Source organism: Acartia tonsa, chromosome 7, assembly GCF_053477335.1.
Source record: "Acartia tonsa isolate MP-2025a chromosome 7, ASM5347733v1, whole genome shotgun sequence".
Classification (NCBI taxonomy): domain Eukaryota; kingdom Metazoa; phylum Arthropoda; class Copepoda; order Calanoida; family Acartiidae; genus Acartia; species Acartia tonsa.
In genome coordinates, this window is record NC_137266.1 from 28,526,044 (window position 1) to 28,544,912 (window position 18,869).

At 32.1% G+C, this 18,869-nt stretch overlaps 2 protein-coding genes across 23 annotated transcripts in view; one reads left to right on the forward strand and one right to left on the reverse strand.

The window, feature by feature from the left end:
• Nucleotides 1-18,869, reverse strand: part of Zasp52 (Z band alternatively spliced PDZ-motif protein 52) — a 74,499-nt gene that overhangs the window by 28,956 nt on the left and 26,674 nt on the right. For 3 of the 22 annotated variants that reach the window (XM_080168138.1, XM_080168120.1, XM_080168132.1), the window contains exons 5-13: nucleotides 14,851-14,934; nucleotides 14,351-14,412; nucleotides 13,918-13,971; nucleotides 12,809-12,936; nucleotides 11,451-11,507; nucleotides 10,193-10,251; nucleotides 1,637-1,764; nucleotides 893-1,003; nucleotides 149-217 (exon numbers count right to left, since the gene is read on the reverse strand). In XM_080168138.1, the coding sequence (XP_080024264.1) occupies nucleotides 149-217; nucleotides 893-1,003; nucleotides 1,637-1,764; nucleotides 10,193-10,251; nucleotides 11,451-11,507; nucleotides 12,809-12,936; nucleotides 13,918-13,971; nucleotides 14,351-14,412; nucleotides 14,851-14,934 (752 nt within the window). Of the gene's footprint in view, nucleotides 1-148; nucleotides 218-892; nucleotides 1,004-1,636; nucleotides 1,765-9,838; nucleotides 9,973-10,192; nucleotides 10,252-11,450; nucleotides 11,508-12,808; nucleotides 12,937-13,917; nucleotides 13,972-14,344; nucleotides 14,413-14,850; nucleotides 14,935-18,869 lie in introns of all 22 variants that reach the window. The other 19 variants (XM_080168136.1, XM_080168118.1, XM_080168131.1 and 16 more) reach the window with 12 other exon arrangements.
• On the forward strand, nucleotides 4,312-7,279 carry LOC145325223 (uncharacterized). Its single transcript, XM_080168139.1, has 8 exons — nucleotides 4,312-4,459; nucleotides 4,638-4,697; nucleotides 4,860-4,922; nucleotides 5,186-5,289; nucleotides 6,087-6,155; nucleotides 6,323-6,429; nucleotides 6,506-6,580; nucleotides 6,737-7,279. The coding sequence occupies exons 1-8, from the start codon at nucleotides 4,312-4,314 to the stop codon at nucleotides 6,975-6,977; spliced, it is 867 nt and encodes a 288-aa protein (XP_080024265.1). The 3' UTR covers nucleotides 6,978-7,279.

Consider the following 18,869-nt stretch of genomic DNA (forward strand, 5'->3'; position numbering starts at 1 on the left):
TGTTTTTTAGTAAATTAATGTTTTTCTCTATACTTTAACATAGAGAATATTTTTAGAGAACCTATAATTATAAAATTTTAAAAACGATAAATCAATAGTAAGATAAGTATGTAGATAGATAGATAGACAGCTACAAAGATAGATATACCTGTATCACTCTGCCTGCTCTGTACCCTGGGGGCGTGCACCCGTCCTCCAAAAGGATTTCCACTAAGATCTTGTATAAATATTTTCAGTCAATTTTATTTTGATAGATTTTACTTTAAATGTCGTAGTTTTTGGGTTGTTTTTCTTAGAATGTAACAAATTCAGTTTTTATTATTTACATCATCGGCGTGCGTAAAGGGGGTCGCCAACACTCCCTTAATATTGGTATTAGGAAGGTCTACCTACCCCTTTTTCACCCCTAATGGTTTTACAACCCACTGGTTATTCGCTATGCATGCCACTGTATTACAAGATTAACCCCTAACCATTTTGTATCTCTTTCTTGTATCATGTTAAGATGTATCCCTACAGATGTTATTTTCCCTCAATTGCTGAATTATTTTCTTTTTATATTCTAAACTCACCCCACCCCACTCTCCTAAATTCCTCCGCTGTTTTCTCCAAAATCCAAATCTGGTAAATTTGCCTTGTAAAAAATTGACAAATCAAAAACATTTGGGCGAAGTAATCCGTTTGACATTCCCTTCTTATATTAAGAATTCATAGTTTGGCCTAAGGTTCTTTTTTTAAAAAGGCACTTTTAACAGCTTTGACAAGAAAAGAAATGCATTCCTATGCATTTTTTCTTTCTCTAATTTCCTTTTCCCCTACGTCTCCCATTTTTCTCTAGTTAAAATTTTAATTCCCCCACTGAGTCAATCACTCAATCAGAATTATTGTATACCTTCTTCCTCCTCTAAAGCTTTCTGTAGCTGAAGGAAGGATGCGCTCTGAATATTTCTGTTGGCAAGACCTTTAAAGTGCGCAGGGGCACGGCTTGGCTCAATGTCTCTACCTGAAGATTAGATATAGTTGTTGTTGTGTTGTCTGTGTAGTTTAAATGTAAAAGGATCAGATCAAACTATAGGTGACAAGAAAAGATGGACTGTATATCATCTTTCCTAACTATAATCAATTGAACATGACAGTGAGGCATTGTGTCATTTCAAGGTAAATAATAAGTTAAATAACTTTCTAAAATTTTGTAAATTGTTTACATTAGTGATTTATTATTTCCCTTAATTCTAAAAATGCTTATTTGTTTAGAAAATAAGTACATTTAGATAACAAAGCTCTTATTGTCAATAGAATGACATTTATTAATGAGATTAACATTTAAATTTGCAAATACAAACAAATTCTTTTAGATTTTACAGATTTAGATAGAGATTTTAAGTTAATCTATTTTTACTGAATAATTTGTATGTATGAAACTTAAACTTGTTATAGATATAAGATAGTGTATGAAACAGTAGATGAATATGCAGACAAAAGAAATAAAATTAAACATAAACATTTTTTTTCAGGTTTATGATTTATTTGTCCTTGAATCTTAGTTTATACTTTTCTGCTACTTAACTTTACAAACTGCTCAAAATCTGATTAAAAGTGCAAACACAAGATGGCGAACTAACATGTTAGTCCCTACCTGGTTCCGGCTCTGGACCTTTACTATCTAGTTCCTGAACCATCCGCAGCGTGGCGCTATTCAAATAATTCCCGGGCTTTTTGCTGCTGAAAAATCCGGCGCCAGAATTGTCGTCTTTGATCTCAATTCTAGTAACAAAAACAACACACAATCAAACAGTTAGTAAAAAAAAGGCAAGAATTAAGGGAGATGAAACGTGTGAATTTAAATTTTTTTATTAAAGTGAAAAGAAATGTTATGTAGCTTGTTTTAATCCAAATAAACAGAATATTTGTTTAATGGTTTATCTCTAATGTAATGATAAAAAACTGTATTCTTTATCTAATAATAAATAATCCTTTATATAGGGTTTGTGAGTTTTTGTTGATTTTCAGACATTTTGTCCAAAAGTTTTTTTTATACTATTAATATTTTCTATTGGGATACAACCAAATTATGATGTTTTAGTTTAAACAGACAGACAGCTAAAAACATCCTGCCACTTTTTAATTAGATTGCATTGCACATTTGTTTCTTTACCCTGTTATTACTGCAATACTTACTGAATTAATTATCTTAATTACAAATCAAAACTTTTAAGAGTGAATATTTTGTTAATATTTGTATAGTATTTAGTAACATTTTTTTCCGCCAGAGTATGCTAACTTTATTAAAAAAACAAATCTCAAAACGATAAAAATTCAATATTCTATAAGAATCAGTTATTTGTTATCTTTTTATGCCATGTATTTCTAAAAGACTTTATTTTTTCTTCAATTAATTGGTGAATAATATAAACAATATGATATAAAACAGTATCTATGATGTAATAAATATATCAACTAGAGCTTCCTAGGTAGCCCACACAGCACGTTGTTTTCTATGAAAATCTAAATTTGTGTAGGTGTTAATACACCCTGTCCAATTTACGCGCCGGAGAAATTGTAATTTGCGAATGCATTAAACACCTTGTTACACCCCACCCCCTTGGAATTAAACTATATAGGCCCATATTATGTAAATGCTAAAGTAATTAGAGGTATATCTATCTGTCCAATTGTATTATTGTGTATTTTAGGTTATTTCATATTTCGAATTTAATCTTGGCTAGGTTTTAAGCTATTCTACCCCCTTCCCTCCCCTTCAAATATAGAGCCCTTAGATGAATCATTCAAATGTAAATGTATGTGTGTGTGTCTACACGTGTGTGCACGTGCGTGTATGTGTGTGTGTGCGCGCGCTAGATTCTCCTACTTTCTTTTTTCTTTCCCTTACTTTTCCGTACTAAAATCACTTGCGGTATATTTTTGGTGCTTACTGCAGCGTATAGCGCTAGAATAGTAAAGTAGCGACAAAAGTGTAATTAAGAGTTTCTATAAAACTGCAATAGGTCTAAAGTAGCAAATTTAAGTAACAAATATATAATAAAAAACCTTGTTAGTTTAGGGTATGTAATAAGTACATCTTTAACTTTTCTATTAATATAGTATGTACGTCCGCACTTACGTAACATAATTATCCTTTTCATCTGATCTATGATTACTAGGACAACAAGGTATAATAATTTAAGCGAAGTTTTTCTACAATTTTGTTAATATTCTGCTTTTTGTCATTCTGAGATGTTCATATTCGTTTGTTCTGATGTTTGATATCAGAGATTTTATGGATGTTGTCATCCTTGTTTTATTTGATACGAAGCTTAACATTGTTATTAATAGTTCACTAACTTCAATATATAATTTCGCAAAAGGGCTTTAAAATAAGTGGCTATGACTGACTTAGAATTGACATTATATAAATTAGCTAATGTGTCCGATATTTCTATCGATTTTTTATGAGATTATGAAAACGCTATATATGTATAAGCATCTAAAAATAAACAGTTATAAAAAAATTATTGTATGTTTCACTTTCGTTGATACAGTAAGAAAAAGTCAACCATTCAGTGAAAGTTATAATCCTATTATATAAAGTAGTTCGTTTTTTTAAAGATCTAAATAAGCGTTAGATCTCGGAAACTGCTTGTCCGCATTGATTGTACTTTGCAGGGTAGCTGTATAAATGTATAATTGATAGTTTTAAGCTATTTTCTGACATACTTCGCACTCCTCTAGAGGCTAGGGACGAATCAACTAGTAAATTAAATAGCCCAGCTACTCACTAACTATGGTATGTTCTTTTAAATAACTTTTAAACAAAACAGTCAAAGGTTTTAGACGTTTTATGATTTATTAACTATTGAGGGAAAGACAAATTTTAAATAGCATAGCTATGATAAACTTTCAAGTCCCCAAGTTGTTTAGCCAACGAATAAGAAAACGTTATTAAAAAACTTTGGGAACTAATGCAATAGACAGTCACTTCCCTCCCTAAATATTATTATTATGACTTTACCTCAGTGGCGTGCGGTAGGGGTGTAAAGTAGGGTGTCAACACGCCCCTTAAGTTTAAAATTGCAATGCCTGCCTTCCCCTTATTTATCCCCTTAAAGTTTCACATCCCCAAGTGAATTGCTATGCACGACACTGCATTTCTCTATGATGAGATAATATCTTGAACAGTCTTTTATTCAGAACGGGAGGGGACATTGGGCTGTTTATTACCCTAGTCCCCAAAGTTTTATAATTATGTTTTCTTATTCGTTGACTGAACAACTTTTATTAAATAAACATCATGTAATTTTTCATTTCAGAATAATGTTAGATGTAATACCAAAGTTACAAAATATTACAGTAGAACACCCTGTATTTTTAAACCATACAGATGTACTTATAAATAGTACAGCTAATGTACTGCTAAATAGTACAAATAATGTACTAAATAATGGTACAAATTTTGATCTAGGTATATTGAAATATAATATAATTGGTACTAGAAAAATTATATAGAAAAAGATTGAATGGAAAAAAGAAAGAGTCAAAATTAGAAAGTTAAATACAGAGAGAAAAAAAGAGAAAGAGAGAGAAAGAAAGGAAGAGATAGTTAAGAAAGATAGTGAAAATTATAATTTTTACTATATTAGATCATGAAGAAAGTGCTTTTGAACCTGAATACCATGAAAATTACTTAACAAACTTAATAGGTAATAAATTCAAAACCTTAATATTTTTTTAATTTCGAGGTTGCGAGATAATCAAAAGAATCATATTATAATTTCTAACGTCTTTTATCTAAGTATTTATCTTTAGCAACCTAAAATGTCGACAGTTTATTGTATATCCATTATAAATCAATTTTTTAATAGGAAATGGACTGGGACTTCCTTCCTTTCTTCAAAACGTGCTCTATGGAGATTTAGACGAACAAGGTCAGAGTAAGTTACATAGTAGCTACACTTTATGTTATTATTTAGAAGTTAAGTTATTCTATTATAAATTAAAATCTCCGTGCGTCTGTTTTTCCGTAAGTCATTCAACAAAGTAGCTTATTTGGACAACACTTTCATTATTAACTTCATATCACCATATCTTTTGTAATCTGCAATGTTTGAAGAAACAAAAAATTCGATTTAATTTCATCAACAAGGATCTAAACTAATATAATAATAAGACAATATGTATGTTAATTAAGATCATGGAACGGCTAGAAGTGGCTGCAATGATGCGTTCTCAGTTTTTGGATTCCTTGCTTTTCTACTAGCTTTGTTGGATCTGCTTATGGACGCAGGAGGGGCGGTAAGTTCAGTTATATTTAGCTAAAAGGAGACATCAGCTAATAATCTTTTTTTGCTGAAAGACTTTTTTTGCATAGGTTAAACACTTTTTGCTATTAAACTTAAATCTCTCAGACTTGTAAATATTGTTTAGTGGTAGACTTTTTAGCAGGCTTTCTTTAAAAACGGCATAATTGCTTGAACTAAGAAAAAACATTTAGCTCAATGGTTTATTTAAGACATGTTATAAAGTTAAACTTTTGTGCCGTTATTATGTTAACTATTTGCAATAGTCGCTTTAGAACTTAAAATCTCATAAATATTTCATGATTGCTATAAATCTTTAAATAAGTCATCATTTGATTGTAACTCAAACAATTTTCGAGATTTAACATGTAAATTAGCTTTAGAGATGCTTTGTCATTTTGATTTTAGACTTTATAAACAAATTTTGTTTTAAAATTCTCTCTAAGCCCTGTTTAAAGGTATCTCTACATTTTATTTAGACATGAATGATCTTACATTTATACAGTTCCTATGTTTCAATGTAAATTTTTTCAGTTAAAATAATATTTAAGTTCTTGAATTTTCAGTAATTTTACAAAAAATGATAACAATATTTTATTAATAGTGTCTTTTCTCTTTTGAAATTTAATGTCTTCTTTTCTGAATTTTTCTTTTAGAGATGTTTTACACTTTTTGGCACAACAAACCTAAGCTAGGATATTAAGTTTCCTGCACCCAAGTTTTTATTTTCATGCCGAGGGCATTCAAAAGTTTAAAAGGTGAAACATTTCAAAAATTGAGTATTTTTTGTAGAGAAAAAGAAGAGATACAGACTCATGTGAAAACTTCAGTGTTTCCAGCAAGGATAACCCACTACTAAGGGTAGGTTTTATTTTGGTAGTATCACACCATAAAATACCTTAAAAGAGTTGAAATTTTCTTAAAGTTAAGAGCAGATTTGCAGTATCTTATATATGTTATTTTAAATTGATATTGATTTTTTAGTATTTTGCTATCTTACTAGATGTCTCAATTGTATTTTTTTATAGGAAGGTACATTGGCAGCATATTCTATGTTTCGCGGATTTCTAAATGCTCTGGAAAATGAAGATAAGACTGGTGGCTGTGCCAAGTTGGCCATTTGTGAAGCAGCCGGGTAAGTATACCAATAAAACAAACCTTTCAAATAGAAAAATCAAGAAAAAATATCCATTGAAACATTTGATTTTTAGGGAAGCAGCAAACCTTGGAGAGATAGGAGAGATTGTGTCCAGAGTTGCAAGTCTAAATGCTGTTCAGTGGCTCAAGTAAGATTTATAATTACCTTATCTTTAAAGCAGCATAGCTACCATATGATTTTGATATATCTAACTGCACTACTTATGGACATACTTATCCTAATGGCGTATTAAATTTTCCTTTAATTTCGAAATTTTTATATGTAAAATATTTGAATTTTTCAGAAATATTGACCCAAGCCTAGGACGTGGCATCAAGCAGGCTGGTCATTTTGGCGCCAAATATGGTGCGGCAGAGTGTACACAAAGGTACAAGTGTAAAAAGCGCGCCAACCACTACAGATTTCCCGGGCATGCATTCAGTAACGCAACAGTTGCCAATAGTGTTTTTGATATAAATGATGATCTTGCTTTTGCTAATGAAAAGTTTCTTTCTATGATGAGTGGCTTTAAAGACTTTATGTAGAAAGTAACAATCTTCTGGAAACTGATGATAGTACCAAAAATTGACATCATAAAATACAAATGACCAATCATAGGCAGTATACATCTAAATTTACCAAAGGTAGGCCAGTAAGACGTCATTTGTTTAGGCACTATTATCAATTTCAATCTTATATTTTTAACCTTAGTTTTTAAATTTATTTAAAAAATATCGTATCAAAATATATCATGTCTTCCAATTTTCAAAACTTGTAATTTAATTTGATATATTACTGTACATACTGTAATAATATATAAACTAAATAAAGTGTCAAAATAGTTAAATTTGTTTATCAATATAGCTAGTTTACTAATTTTTTAGTATCATATAGGTATTCTTTTTATCCATGATTCCTTCACAGTTCATATAAATACTTTGAATATTGTACTCATATAAACATGTTTGAATGAATGTTTAGTAAATCCCTTTAAATTGATTTTGAACCATTTTAGATAACCAAATGAATCTCCACTATTGAATGTAAATGTTCATGTAATAATCTTAAAAAACAATTATTTTTCTATATTAATATTCCCGACTTGAAGGGGTCTAAAATAATTAGTTAAATTTTCTGAAGATTTTTTCCAATGTTTACAAAAAGGAAGCCTTAAAGTGTATATTTATAAGTCTCCTTTTACCCTAAAGCACTTTTCTTAACAAGGATAACTAAAACCAAAATAAGTGCTGCTAAAATTAATGTAGTATATAGTATATGTTTTAACAAAGATTATATTATCCAAAGTAATAAATAGAACAGAATCTGAAGTCTTATTTTTATATTTCTTATAAATTTCAAGGGAAGACAAAATTTAAGAAAAGGAGTGTAGACGTTATACAGAAAGTCAGATAGAAGCTTTATGCCCAGACATTTGAAAATAAAGTCATGTCTGAAAGCTCTGACCTTTATAAAAATCACTTTTACACACTTACACATACTAACAACATACAAATACACTGTAAATAAATTTATATAAGGTGCAAAAATTATTGATTTCTCGAAAAATTTCATTAGTAAAATATAGACACTAAGCCAATTAAGAGAGTTTCTATGGCTTTTAGTAAATAATATGCTTGTTCAATATATGCTTAAGACAGTTTCTATGGGTTTTAGTAAATGATCTGCTTGTCCTGTATATGCTTAACAGAGTTTCTATGGCTTTTAGTAAATAATATGCTTGTCCAGTATATGCTTAAACAGTTTGTATGGTTTTTAGTAAATGATCTGCTTATCCAGTATATGCTTACAGGTATTACACCTTATTTACTAACGTTTTAGAATACCATTCAAATGTTTCAAAGTGCTTGGCCATGAAAAGGATTTAAAGTGATTTTTAGAGCCTGTATGTTATCTCTTAAATGTTTTAAAAAGAAGGTACTTTCTAAATATTTCACAAGCAAAATTACTTAACAAGCCACTAATGTTCGTTTGTCTTTCATTTATTAAAACTAACCCATGGCACTGTTACCCCTAGGATAAAAAAATCAAAAAAAATTACCCCTGCCAACAGATTTCAGGGGGGGTAATTACCCCTCCCGGCCCCCCAAGCAAATTTTACCCCCGGGGTAAAATTTTTGGGGAGTAAAAAAAATTTGCGGCGCGCCTCTTTTACCCCCACCTCCCCCCCAAACCAAATTACCCCCCCTAAAATTTTTACCCCCCCCCCCAAATTAAAGACCAAAGACCCAAATATAAAATTAAATAGCCTAAAGCCAAACCGGTAACTATGTGAAGCGTTCCTAATATAGATAACTGATTAGGATCAGTAGTTCTAGAAATCTTAAGCTACAGACAAAAAAACGTACTGCTTTATATACTAGGATATCTGTTACTTTTGAATAATAATTTAATTAATTGATGCGTCAATGGAATTTAAATTAGTCTTTACCGGATATTTTGTTATTTTCTAGCTTAGAGATTTAAAAGGTCATTTTAACCAGTTTCCTTTTCTATAAAAATGCTATGGGAGGAAAACTTTTATGAAATTTAACCATGGTTAATAAAACTTTGTCTGTTCTTTTAACATTTTACTTTTCCAAATATTTATGCTATTGACTGCAGTATGTTACCAATTAAGGTATGTCATTTAAAAGACTAAATAAATAAACAATTAAAAGACAAGGACAATTAATGCCCATTATTCTCTTTGCTAATTTGAAAATAAAATGTAAATTTCGGGTGGAAAGTGTAAGGAGAAGAAATTATCCAAGAAACTAATGACGGACAGTATCAATGTAATAAAATGAATGAAATAAGATAAAATTCACAAAAGTGGTAATTTTAGTTTAGTTTAGTCATATATTAAAACCAAAAGTCATAAAATTGTATTTTATGTTGTCTTGTGTATGTTATTATTCAAACTATCAAAAGGTTTTTTATTCAAACTTTGTCAGATTAGAGAAGAATAATATTAATGGGATCAGATCAGCATTTTTATCTTATCTTTGTATGTTAGGCAAAACCAGAAAAACGGGGAAAGAAAAACAGCACAAAACAGTGAGATCAAAATTGATTGTAGCCATTTTAAAATATATTTTTAGACACTTTGACTTAAAAAATTTTTGGTGTATGTAAGCTAAGTTTTAGTTTGATATATTCTGTAGAAACTACATAATTTTAAAAATTAGTTTGGAAAGGCAAAATCATATATGAAAGTAAGTATATCTATCACCTATATAGTTATGCTTATTTACCACTATATTTTAAACCAATAGATAAATAAACTTAGCTTTCATAGGTGCTAACTCATAATATATAAAACCTAATCTTAGCTTTTCTTTTAATTATAGAATATTTTAAAATGGTAACATCAAAATTGATCTAACTGTTTTTATTTTTGAATTACTATGATTTCTGGACTGTAGCCCCGAGACTGATTGCTTTGTCCCATTCTGTTCTGTCTCTCTCAAGTATTTTAAAACCTCAGAATTTCTCAGAATTTTTGGGTCACCCTTGTCATTATACTGGTTGAAGTCAATTCTAAATAATATTTTAGGCTAGAATAAAATAACATTTAGCGAATTAGATGAATATTTTTACAAATTAAGCTATTCATATTTTTTTATTCAACTGATGAAAGATAATCTTAAACCATAAAAATATTTGTTAAACTTCGATTTGTTAACCGTCTACAAATAATATTTGAATATTTAAAAATTTAAAAAGAAATAATTAAAAAATTGGCCCAGAATCTACTCACCCTTTGACTCCATTAGCAAGGACTTCAGCTTGTTGCGTTAACACCTCCTCTAGGTTATCCTTAATACATGAGATACTTATTTTCCCAATGGTTGTTAGTTCTTTATATCCCGTTTAACACACATTTACAGAGCTAAGACATGTCAGGGCAACAAGCATAAATTTCTTTTTTTATTCAATAATATAAATACATATGCATATGTTGAAGTGTTTGTAAAAAAAGTGGACAACCCTATCACTACCAAAATACAGGCAGAGGAATAGACAGTCACACACAATTATAGAGCAGCGTCACTACTACAAATAAGGTTTACAAACATCGTTAAAAAACAAGTATGCCAACATCTAAAACTTAAGGACAGATTGAGGAAAAAGTTACATAGATTACATTTATGCGGTATGCCCGTTGTTTATGTAATCTATCTTTATCATAGAGAAAAAAATAAAAGAGAGGAATCGAAGCAACTAGAAGACGAAAATAGGCAGTGGGCCTAGAGGCCTACTCAGCGCTGTTGCCGCGCTAAAATTTATTGCTGTTCCACTACTTTTCAAATGGGAGGATTAAAAATTATTAAAAAAAATATTTTTTTACTTTTTACTATTTCCATATTTAGGGCAAGAATATTAGATTAGATATTTTCGTTTTAATGTTTTAATTAAAAATTACATAGAATTTTATTTTTATTTAAAAAAAATTTGTTCATGAAAGATGAATCCTTCTATTTCTAAAAAGGGGGAAATTTTTTTCATAATGAACATTCAGCTGATTCTGACCGCCCACGGCTGTTTGCTAAATATCGCTTTTCTTTTTATTCACATTATTATTTATGATTGACTTACAAAAAGCCCTGGGCGGCTTTTGATTTTCGTCTGCTTCAAAATTTAGGGATGGGAAAGTAGTATTTTACCATGAAAAAGGGGTGAGTATTCATCCTCTTATCCTTTTTCCTTATGATCTTTATTAACAGCCTATTAAGTTTCTTTGGCTGAGATGAATGGCTACTAAAATGTGTAGTGCTTTCACTCAAACACATTTATCATCAACCCCCCCCCCCCCCCTAATTATTGGTAATTTTTGAAAGAGAAAATAATTCTAGCACGGGGAGGTGGGGTTCTGACCCTGCGTAGCTCTAGTCAAGGGAGCACCGTCACTGTGTTGCTCTTCTAATCTTTACATAACCTAACCTACAAATGGTATGGTTCAAATGCGATTTAGGGGGAAACCATCAAAGATTTTTCTTATCAAATTAAAAACTTACATCGGAATAGAGATGGTGGGGAGAATTGTACTGCTTAGAATTCATCATGGAAGCTACCTGAAAATGTGAGAAGTTAATCTTAGAATAAATTATTATTAAATTATTTTAATCAATTAATAAGCAAATAGTAAGATCCTTTTATTTGTTATTTTGATTTAAAATATCTCTTGAACCTTTTTTATTATTTAAATAATAATAAATAAAATATTTTAAAATATATGCAGAATTTTTATATATTTAAGCAGACGCCTAGTTATAAAATTATCACTTGTGTGCAAAAAATAGTTCTAAAAAGATGTATTGTCTGTTTAGAAAAAGGCTTAGACATCCAGCTGAATTAAAAAGTTATAATATGACGTTTTTACTGTGGCTTACATGCGGCTGCGGCTGCATGCATTTAAAATTTTACATATTATAACTGGATCTAGCGGTGTAAGTTTGAACTAAAAGTAATAATTAGATTAGTACTTAATAAATCTAATTGTTTCTATAAAAAAAATTTAACTATACTTCTTATATCAAAGAAATGTAAGTTTTAATATATTATTTTATTTTAAAATTTACAAAAATATTTTCTTTTTATTTCTTTTACTTTTATCTTATCACTTATATTGCTACTCTCAATAACACTTTCATGATAAAACTATTTTAGTCAATAAAAGTTACTAATAAATCAAAATTTACTAAATAAAAGCTAAAAATGGGTTTAGTAGGGTGTGGTGATTAAACAGCTTTTAGAAAGTAAAGAGTATTTTATAGGAAAATCCTTTATTTTTAAGTAGCAGCTACACCCATTGATGCCTCTAGGGGCTCTTTAGGCAGGGATATGGAATGGTCTAATTAATATGGAAATAAGAGCATGGAAATTTTTGCTGTTTTATTACCACTACTTCTTATCTTTTTAATTTAAAAGATTAGCAAGCACTGCATAGTAAAGACATGTTAGTCATAAAACAGGGGTATTTATTAAAACAATTGTAGTACAACTAATTTTTAGATAAAGTTTGAAGGTGCATTTGTCCGTAATTAACGAGAAGAAGGCTTTCCAGAAATGAATGACGTCCAAACTTTTCATTTCTTGGGGGAGAGTGAATAGATGTCCCGCTAGGCGTCTCGTTACCTCCTCCTCCCCTTTAACATTTTTACCTTAGAGGTAAAATTTACATTTTGGCAGGTCGGGGAACGAACAATTTTGTGGGGTAATACTTACTAAATATCTATCTAATTTTCATACCATCTTCCTATTTATTAAATTAAAAATCTATCTATCCAACAAGAAATATACCTACACATCCAACAACCAATATATCCTTCTATAAAGCAAAGAATCTATCAATTATCTATATTTATCTATCTACCTTTTTAATTGGAGTTTGCTGCTGTTGATGGTCATTGTTGTTGTTATAAACTTGTTGTTGTTGTTGAATCTGTTGTGGTTGTTGTTGTGGCTTGTTAAATCCTTGGAAGGTTCCACCTGCACTGTTACCTGCAACAAAATAAAATCGTTATTTTAGCAACCATAGCAGCACTATCTGTAGAAGCTCTTTATAGTGCATATAAAAAATGACATCATATAATACAAATGACCAATGATAGGCAAATATACAGACTAAATTATCAATAGCAGGCCAGTCAATAAAAACAGTCATTCACAGACATGCAGATGCTCAAATCCACCTACTTAGTGACCCAAAATATCCCATGAGCATTCTACCTTACTGAATATTTGATTACATAGGTGATGGTAGTTGTTGAACTTTAAATTATACAGAATTTTTAATAAGATAGCCCCTAAGATATGGCTTAAACCATAAATTAATAACCCCCTATCGCTCTTCCCCAACTTCATATATATTGTTGGGTTGCGAGCAATTGGCATTGTACTAAATTTTTAAAAAAATTTGTCTATAGTTCTTTTCAATAAGAAATACACATATATGGTGAATATTATCCTTTTACTACTGTTTTTAAGCCATAAAACACACACTTTTACGGATTTTACCCGCAACCTACTTTTCTTTTTATCAATGAGAACAATGCTAGCATGCTATTGTAAACTCAGATTCTGATAATGTTAAAATTCTTTGCTAAAAAAAGTTGAAGAAAAATGTTCTGAAAAAACACTAAATGCCTATGACATTCAACAATTAATAGATAAAAAAATGTCTATTATACAAAAATTTTCTCAAATATACAAAGTACTTCTAGATCTAACATGTAAAGTTATCCCTCATTGCCATCAAACTTTTCCATGCAACATAACACATCAAATTGCGTAGTTTTTATGCTAGATTTGATCTGGTTAGATTTATTGCATCGACAAATAATTAATTATGCCTTTCTGAGATTAGTTTTTAAAACCAGATAACTACACCTAATGTTTGTGCATCAATTATAACATATATTCTACATAAAATTACTTAGTTTTTCTTTTAAAATGGTCACATAGCTTGGCATGCAGGCATACCTGATTTTTCCACAAAATTATTGTGGCCAATTTGATTGCTAGTATAGGCAAAATCTAAAAGACAAACAGAAATTCAAATTTTAATATTTAAAAATGTAAAAAAATTGATCACTAAGTAAAAATAATTAAAATACATATGCATTTGGTCATTAAGCTTCAATATAAATGATAATGAAATTAAATTTTATAAAGCTAAATGCTGTTAAAATGAGTTTCTTATAGCTGTATCGGGATGAGATACTACCATATGATTGCAGTACATGCTCTAACCTGAGCTCAACATCCAATTTTCAGGTAGGTGAAATGGATTTGAACCCCATTATCTCATCATACTTACTTTTTAATCACAACATAAGCAGTACATTTGTCCAAACTTTCAACAATTTATTAACAGTAACCGAACAAACAATTATAATGTCTCAAATACCTGGACCTATTGGGTTTGGATTGTTCACAACTGGAGGCTCTTGTCCTTGCAGTTGGGCCATAAACATCCTAGATTGATAGGTGAATAGATACTTAGATGGTGGTATGATTGATATAAATATATACTTATAAATAGATGGATAGGTAATTGAGTGATAAAGATATGAATATGGACAGATGGATGGAGAGATAATTGATAGAAATTAGATGGATAGATAGATAAATGGATGGATAGATAGATGTTTAGATAGTTAGTTAAAGAAATGATTGATAGAAATATATGGGGATAGATAGACAGGTCATGGAGGATGGGGAGAAAGAAGGAGAGTTGAGTAATATTTAATGATACAATTCATAGATAGATGGATAGATATATGGAGAGATAACTGATAGATGAAGTTAGAAAGAAGGAAAGTTTATATAAAGATAGAAGATGGATAGATAGATATGGAAATGATTGACAGATAGATAACTAGGGTTCTATTTAAACTATGAGTTTAAACTTACTTAGTAAAATCTTCTGCATTGTTAGCTGCACCAGCTCTGTCAGCCTCTAGGGTGCTATTCCATTCTCTTCCTTCAGGATTAGGTCTACACAAAACATAATAATTATTATAATTGTTATCTGCACCAGCTCTAGCCTCTAGTGTGCTATTCCATTCTCTTCCTCCAGGATTAGGTCTACACAAAACATAATAATTATTCTAATTGTTAGCTGCACCAGCTCTAGCCTCTAGTGTGCTATTCCATTCTCTTCCTTCAGGGTTAGGTCTACACAAACATAATTATTCTAATTGTTGGCTGCAACGGCTCTGTCAGCCTCTAGAGTACGTTTCCATTATCTTCCTTCAGGATTAGGTCTACACAAAACATAATAATTATTCTAATTGTTAGCTGCACCAGTTCTGTCAGCCTCTAGGGTGCTATTCCATTCTCTTCCTTCAGGATTAGGTCTACACAAAACATAATAATTATTCTAATTGTTAGCTGCACCAGCTTTGTCAGCATCTAGGGTGATATTCCATTCTCTTCCTTCAGGGTTAGGTCTACACAAAATATAATAATTATTATAATTGTTAGCTGCACCACCTCTGTCAGCAACTAGGGTTCTATTCCATTCTCTTCCCTCAGGGTTAGGTCTACACAAAACATAATAATTATTCTAATTGTTAGCTGCACCACTACTGTCAGCCTCTAGGGTGCTATTCCATTCTCTTCCCTCAGGGTTAGGTCTACACAAAACATAATAATTATTCTAATTGTTAGCTGCACCACTTATGTCAGCCTCTAGGGTGCTATTCCATTCTCTTCCCTCAGGGTTAGGTCTACACAAAACATAATAATTATTCTAATTGTTAGCTGCACCACTTATGTCAGCCTCTAGGGTGCTATTCCATTCTCTTCCCTCAGGGTTAGGTCTACACAAAACATAATAATTATTCTAATTGTTAGCTGCACCACTTATGTCAGCCTCTAGGGTGCTATTCCATTCTCTTCCCTCTTGGTTAGGTCTACACAAAACATAATAATTATTCTAATTGTTAGCTGCACCAGCTCTGTCAGCCTCTAGGGTGCTATTCCATTCTCTTCCCTCAGGATTAGGTCTACACAAAACATAATAATTATTCTAATTGTTAGCTGCACCACTTATGTCAGCCTCTAGGGTGCTATTCCATTCTCTTCCCTCAGGGTTAGGTCTACACAAAACATAATAATTATTCTAATTGTTAGCTGCACCACTTATGTCAGCCTCTAGGGTGCTATTCCATTCTCTTCCTTCAGGGTTAGGTCTACACAAAACATAATAATTATTCTAATTGTTAGCTGCACCACTTATGTCAGCCTCTAGGGTGCTATTCCATTCTCTTCCCTCAGGGTTAGGTCTACACAAAACATAATAATTATTCTAATTGTTAGCTGCACCACTTATGTCAGCCTCTAGGGTGCTATTCCATTCTCTTCCCTCAGGGTTAGGTCTACACAAAACATAATAATTATTCTAATTGTTAGCTGCACCACTTATGTCAGCCTCTAGGGTGCTATTCCATTCTCTTCCCTCAGGGTTAGGTCTACACAAAACATAATAATTATTCTAATTGTTGGTTGCACCAGCTCTGTCAGCCTCTAGGGTGCTATTCCATTCTCTTCCCTCAGGGTTAGGTCTACACAAAACATAATAATTATTCTAATTGTTAGCTGCACCACTACTGTCAGCCTCTAGGGTGCTATTCCATTCTCTTCCCTCAGGGTTAGGTCTACACAAAACATAATAATTATTCTAATTGTTAGCTGCACCACTTATGTCAGCCTCTAGGGTGCTATTCCATTCTCTTCCCTCAGGGTTAGGTCTACACAAAACATAATAATTATTCTAATTGTTAGCTGCACCACTTATGTCAGCCTCTAGGGTGCTATTCCATTCTCTTCCCTCAGGGTTAGGTCTACACAAAACATAATAATTATTCTAATTGTTAGCTGCACCACTTATGTCAGCCTCTAGGGTGCTATTCCATTCTCTTCCCTCAGGGTTAGGTCTACACAAAACATAATAATTATTCTAATTGTTAGCTGCACCACTTATGTCAGCCTCTAGGGTGCTATTCCATTCTCTTCCCTCAGGATTAGGTCTACACAAAACATAATAATTATTCTAATTGTTAGCTGCACCACTACTGTCAGCCTCTAGGGTGCTATTCCATTCTCTTCCCTCAGGGTTAGGTCTACACAAAACATAATAATTATTCTAATTGTTAGCTGCACCACTTATGTCAGCCTCTAGGGTGCTATTCCATTCTCTTCCCTCAGGGTTAGGTCTACACAAAACATAATAATTATTCTAATTGTTAGCTGCACCACTTATGTCAGCCTCTAGGGTGCTATTCCATTCTCTTCCCTCAGGGTTAGGTCTACACAAAACATAATAATTATTCTAATTGTTAGCTGCACCACTTATGTCAGCCTCTAGGGTGCTATTCCATTCTCTTCCCTCTTGGTTAGGTCTACACAAAACATAATAATTATTCTAATTGTTAGCTGCACCACTTATGTCAGCCTCTAGGGTGCTATTCCATTCTCTTCCCTCAGGGTTAGGTCTACACAAAACATAATAATTATTCTAATTGTTGGTTGCACCAGCTCTGTCAGCCTCTAGGGTGCTATTCCATTCTCTTCCCTCAGGGTTAGGTCTACACAAAACATAATAATTATTCTAATTGTTAGCTGCACCACTACTGTCAGCCTCTAGGGTGCTATTCCATTCTCTTCCCTCAGGGTTAGGTCTACACAAAACATAATAATTATTCTAATTGTTAGCTGCACCACTTATGTCAGCCTCTAGGGTGCTATTCCATTCTCTTCCCTCAGGGTTAGGTCTACACAAAACATAATAATTATTCTAATTGTTAGCTGCACCACTTATGTCAGCCTCTAGGGTGCTATTCCATTCTCTTCCCTCAGGGTTAGGTCTACACAAAACATAATAATTATTCTAATTGTTAGCTGCACCACTTATGTCAGCCTCTAGGGTGCTATTCCATTCTCTTCCCTCAGGGTTAGGTCTACACAAAACATAATAATTATTCTAATTGTTAGCTGCACCACTTATGTCAGCCTCTAGGGTGCTATTCCATTCTCTTCCCTCAGGGTTAGGTCTACACAAAACATAATAATTATTCTAATTGTTAGCTGCAACACCTCTGTCAGCCTCTAGGGTGCTATTCCATTCTCTTCCCCCAGGATTAGGTCTGCACAAAACATAATAATTATTCTAATTGTTAGTTGCACCAGCTCTGTCAGCCTCTAGGGTGCTATTCCATTATCTTCCCTCTGGATTAGGTTTACACAAAATATAATAATTATTCTAATTGTTAGCTGCACCAGCTCTGTCAGCCTCTAGGGTGCTATTCCATTCTCTTCCCTCTTGGTTAGGTCTACACAAAACATAATAATTATTCTAATTGTTAGCTGCACCACTTATGTCAGCCTCTAGGGTGCTATTCCATTCTCTTCCCTCAGGGTTAGGTCTACACAAAACATAATAATTATTCTAATTGTTGGTTGCACCAGCTCTGTCAGCCTCTAGGGTGCTATTCCATTCTCTTCCCTCAGGGTTAGGTCTACACAAAACATAATAATTATTCTAATTGTTAGCTGCACCACTACTGTCAGCCTCTAGGGTGCTATTCCATTCTCTTCCCTCAGGGTTAGGTCTACACAAAACATAATAATTATTCTAATTGTTAGCTGCACCACTTATGTCAGCCTCTAGGGTGCTATTCCATTCTCTTCCCTCAGGGTTAGGTCTACACAAAACATAATAATTATTCTAATTGTTAGCTGCACCACTTATGTCAGCCTCTAGGGTGCTATTCCATTCTCTTCCCTCAGGGTTAGGTCTACACAAAACATAATAATTATTCTAATTGTTAGCTGCACCACTTATGTCAGCCTCTAGGGTGCTATTCCATTCTCTTCCCTCAGGGTTAGGTCTACACAAAACATAATAATTATTCTAATTGTTAGCTGCA

Coding starts and splice junctions, on each gene's coding strand:
- LOC145325223 (XM_080168139.1), top strand. CDS start 4,312: ATGTTAGATGTAATACCAAAGTTACAAAATATTACAGTAGAACACCCT. Junction 4,460..4,637: donor TGGTACAAATTTTGATCTAG/GTATATTGAAAT, acceptor TTACTATATTAG/ATCATGAAGAAAGTGCTTTT. Junction 4,923..5,185: donor TGGAGATTTAGACGAACAAG/GTCAGAGTAAGT, acceptor ATGTTAATTAAG/ATCATGGAACGGCTAGAAGT.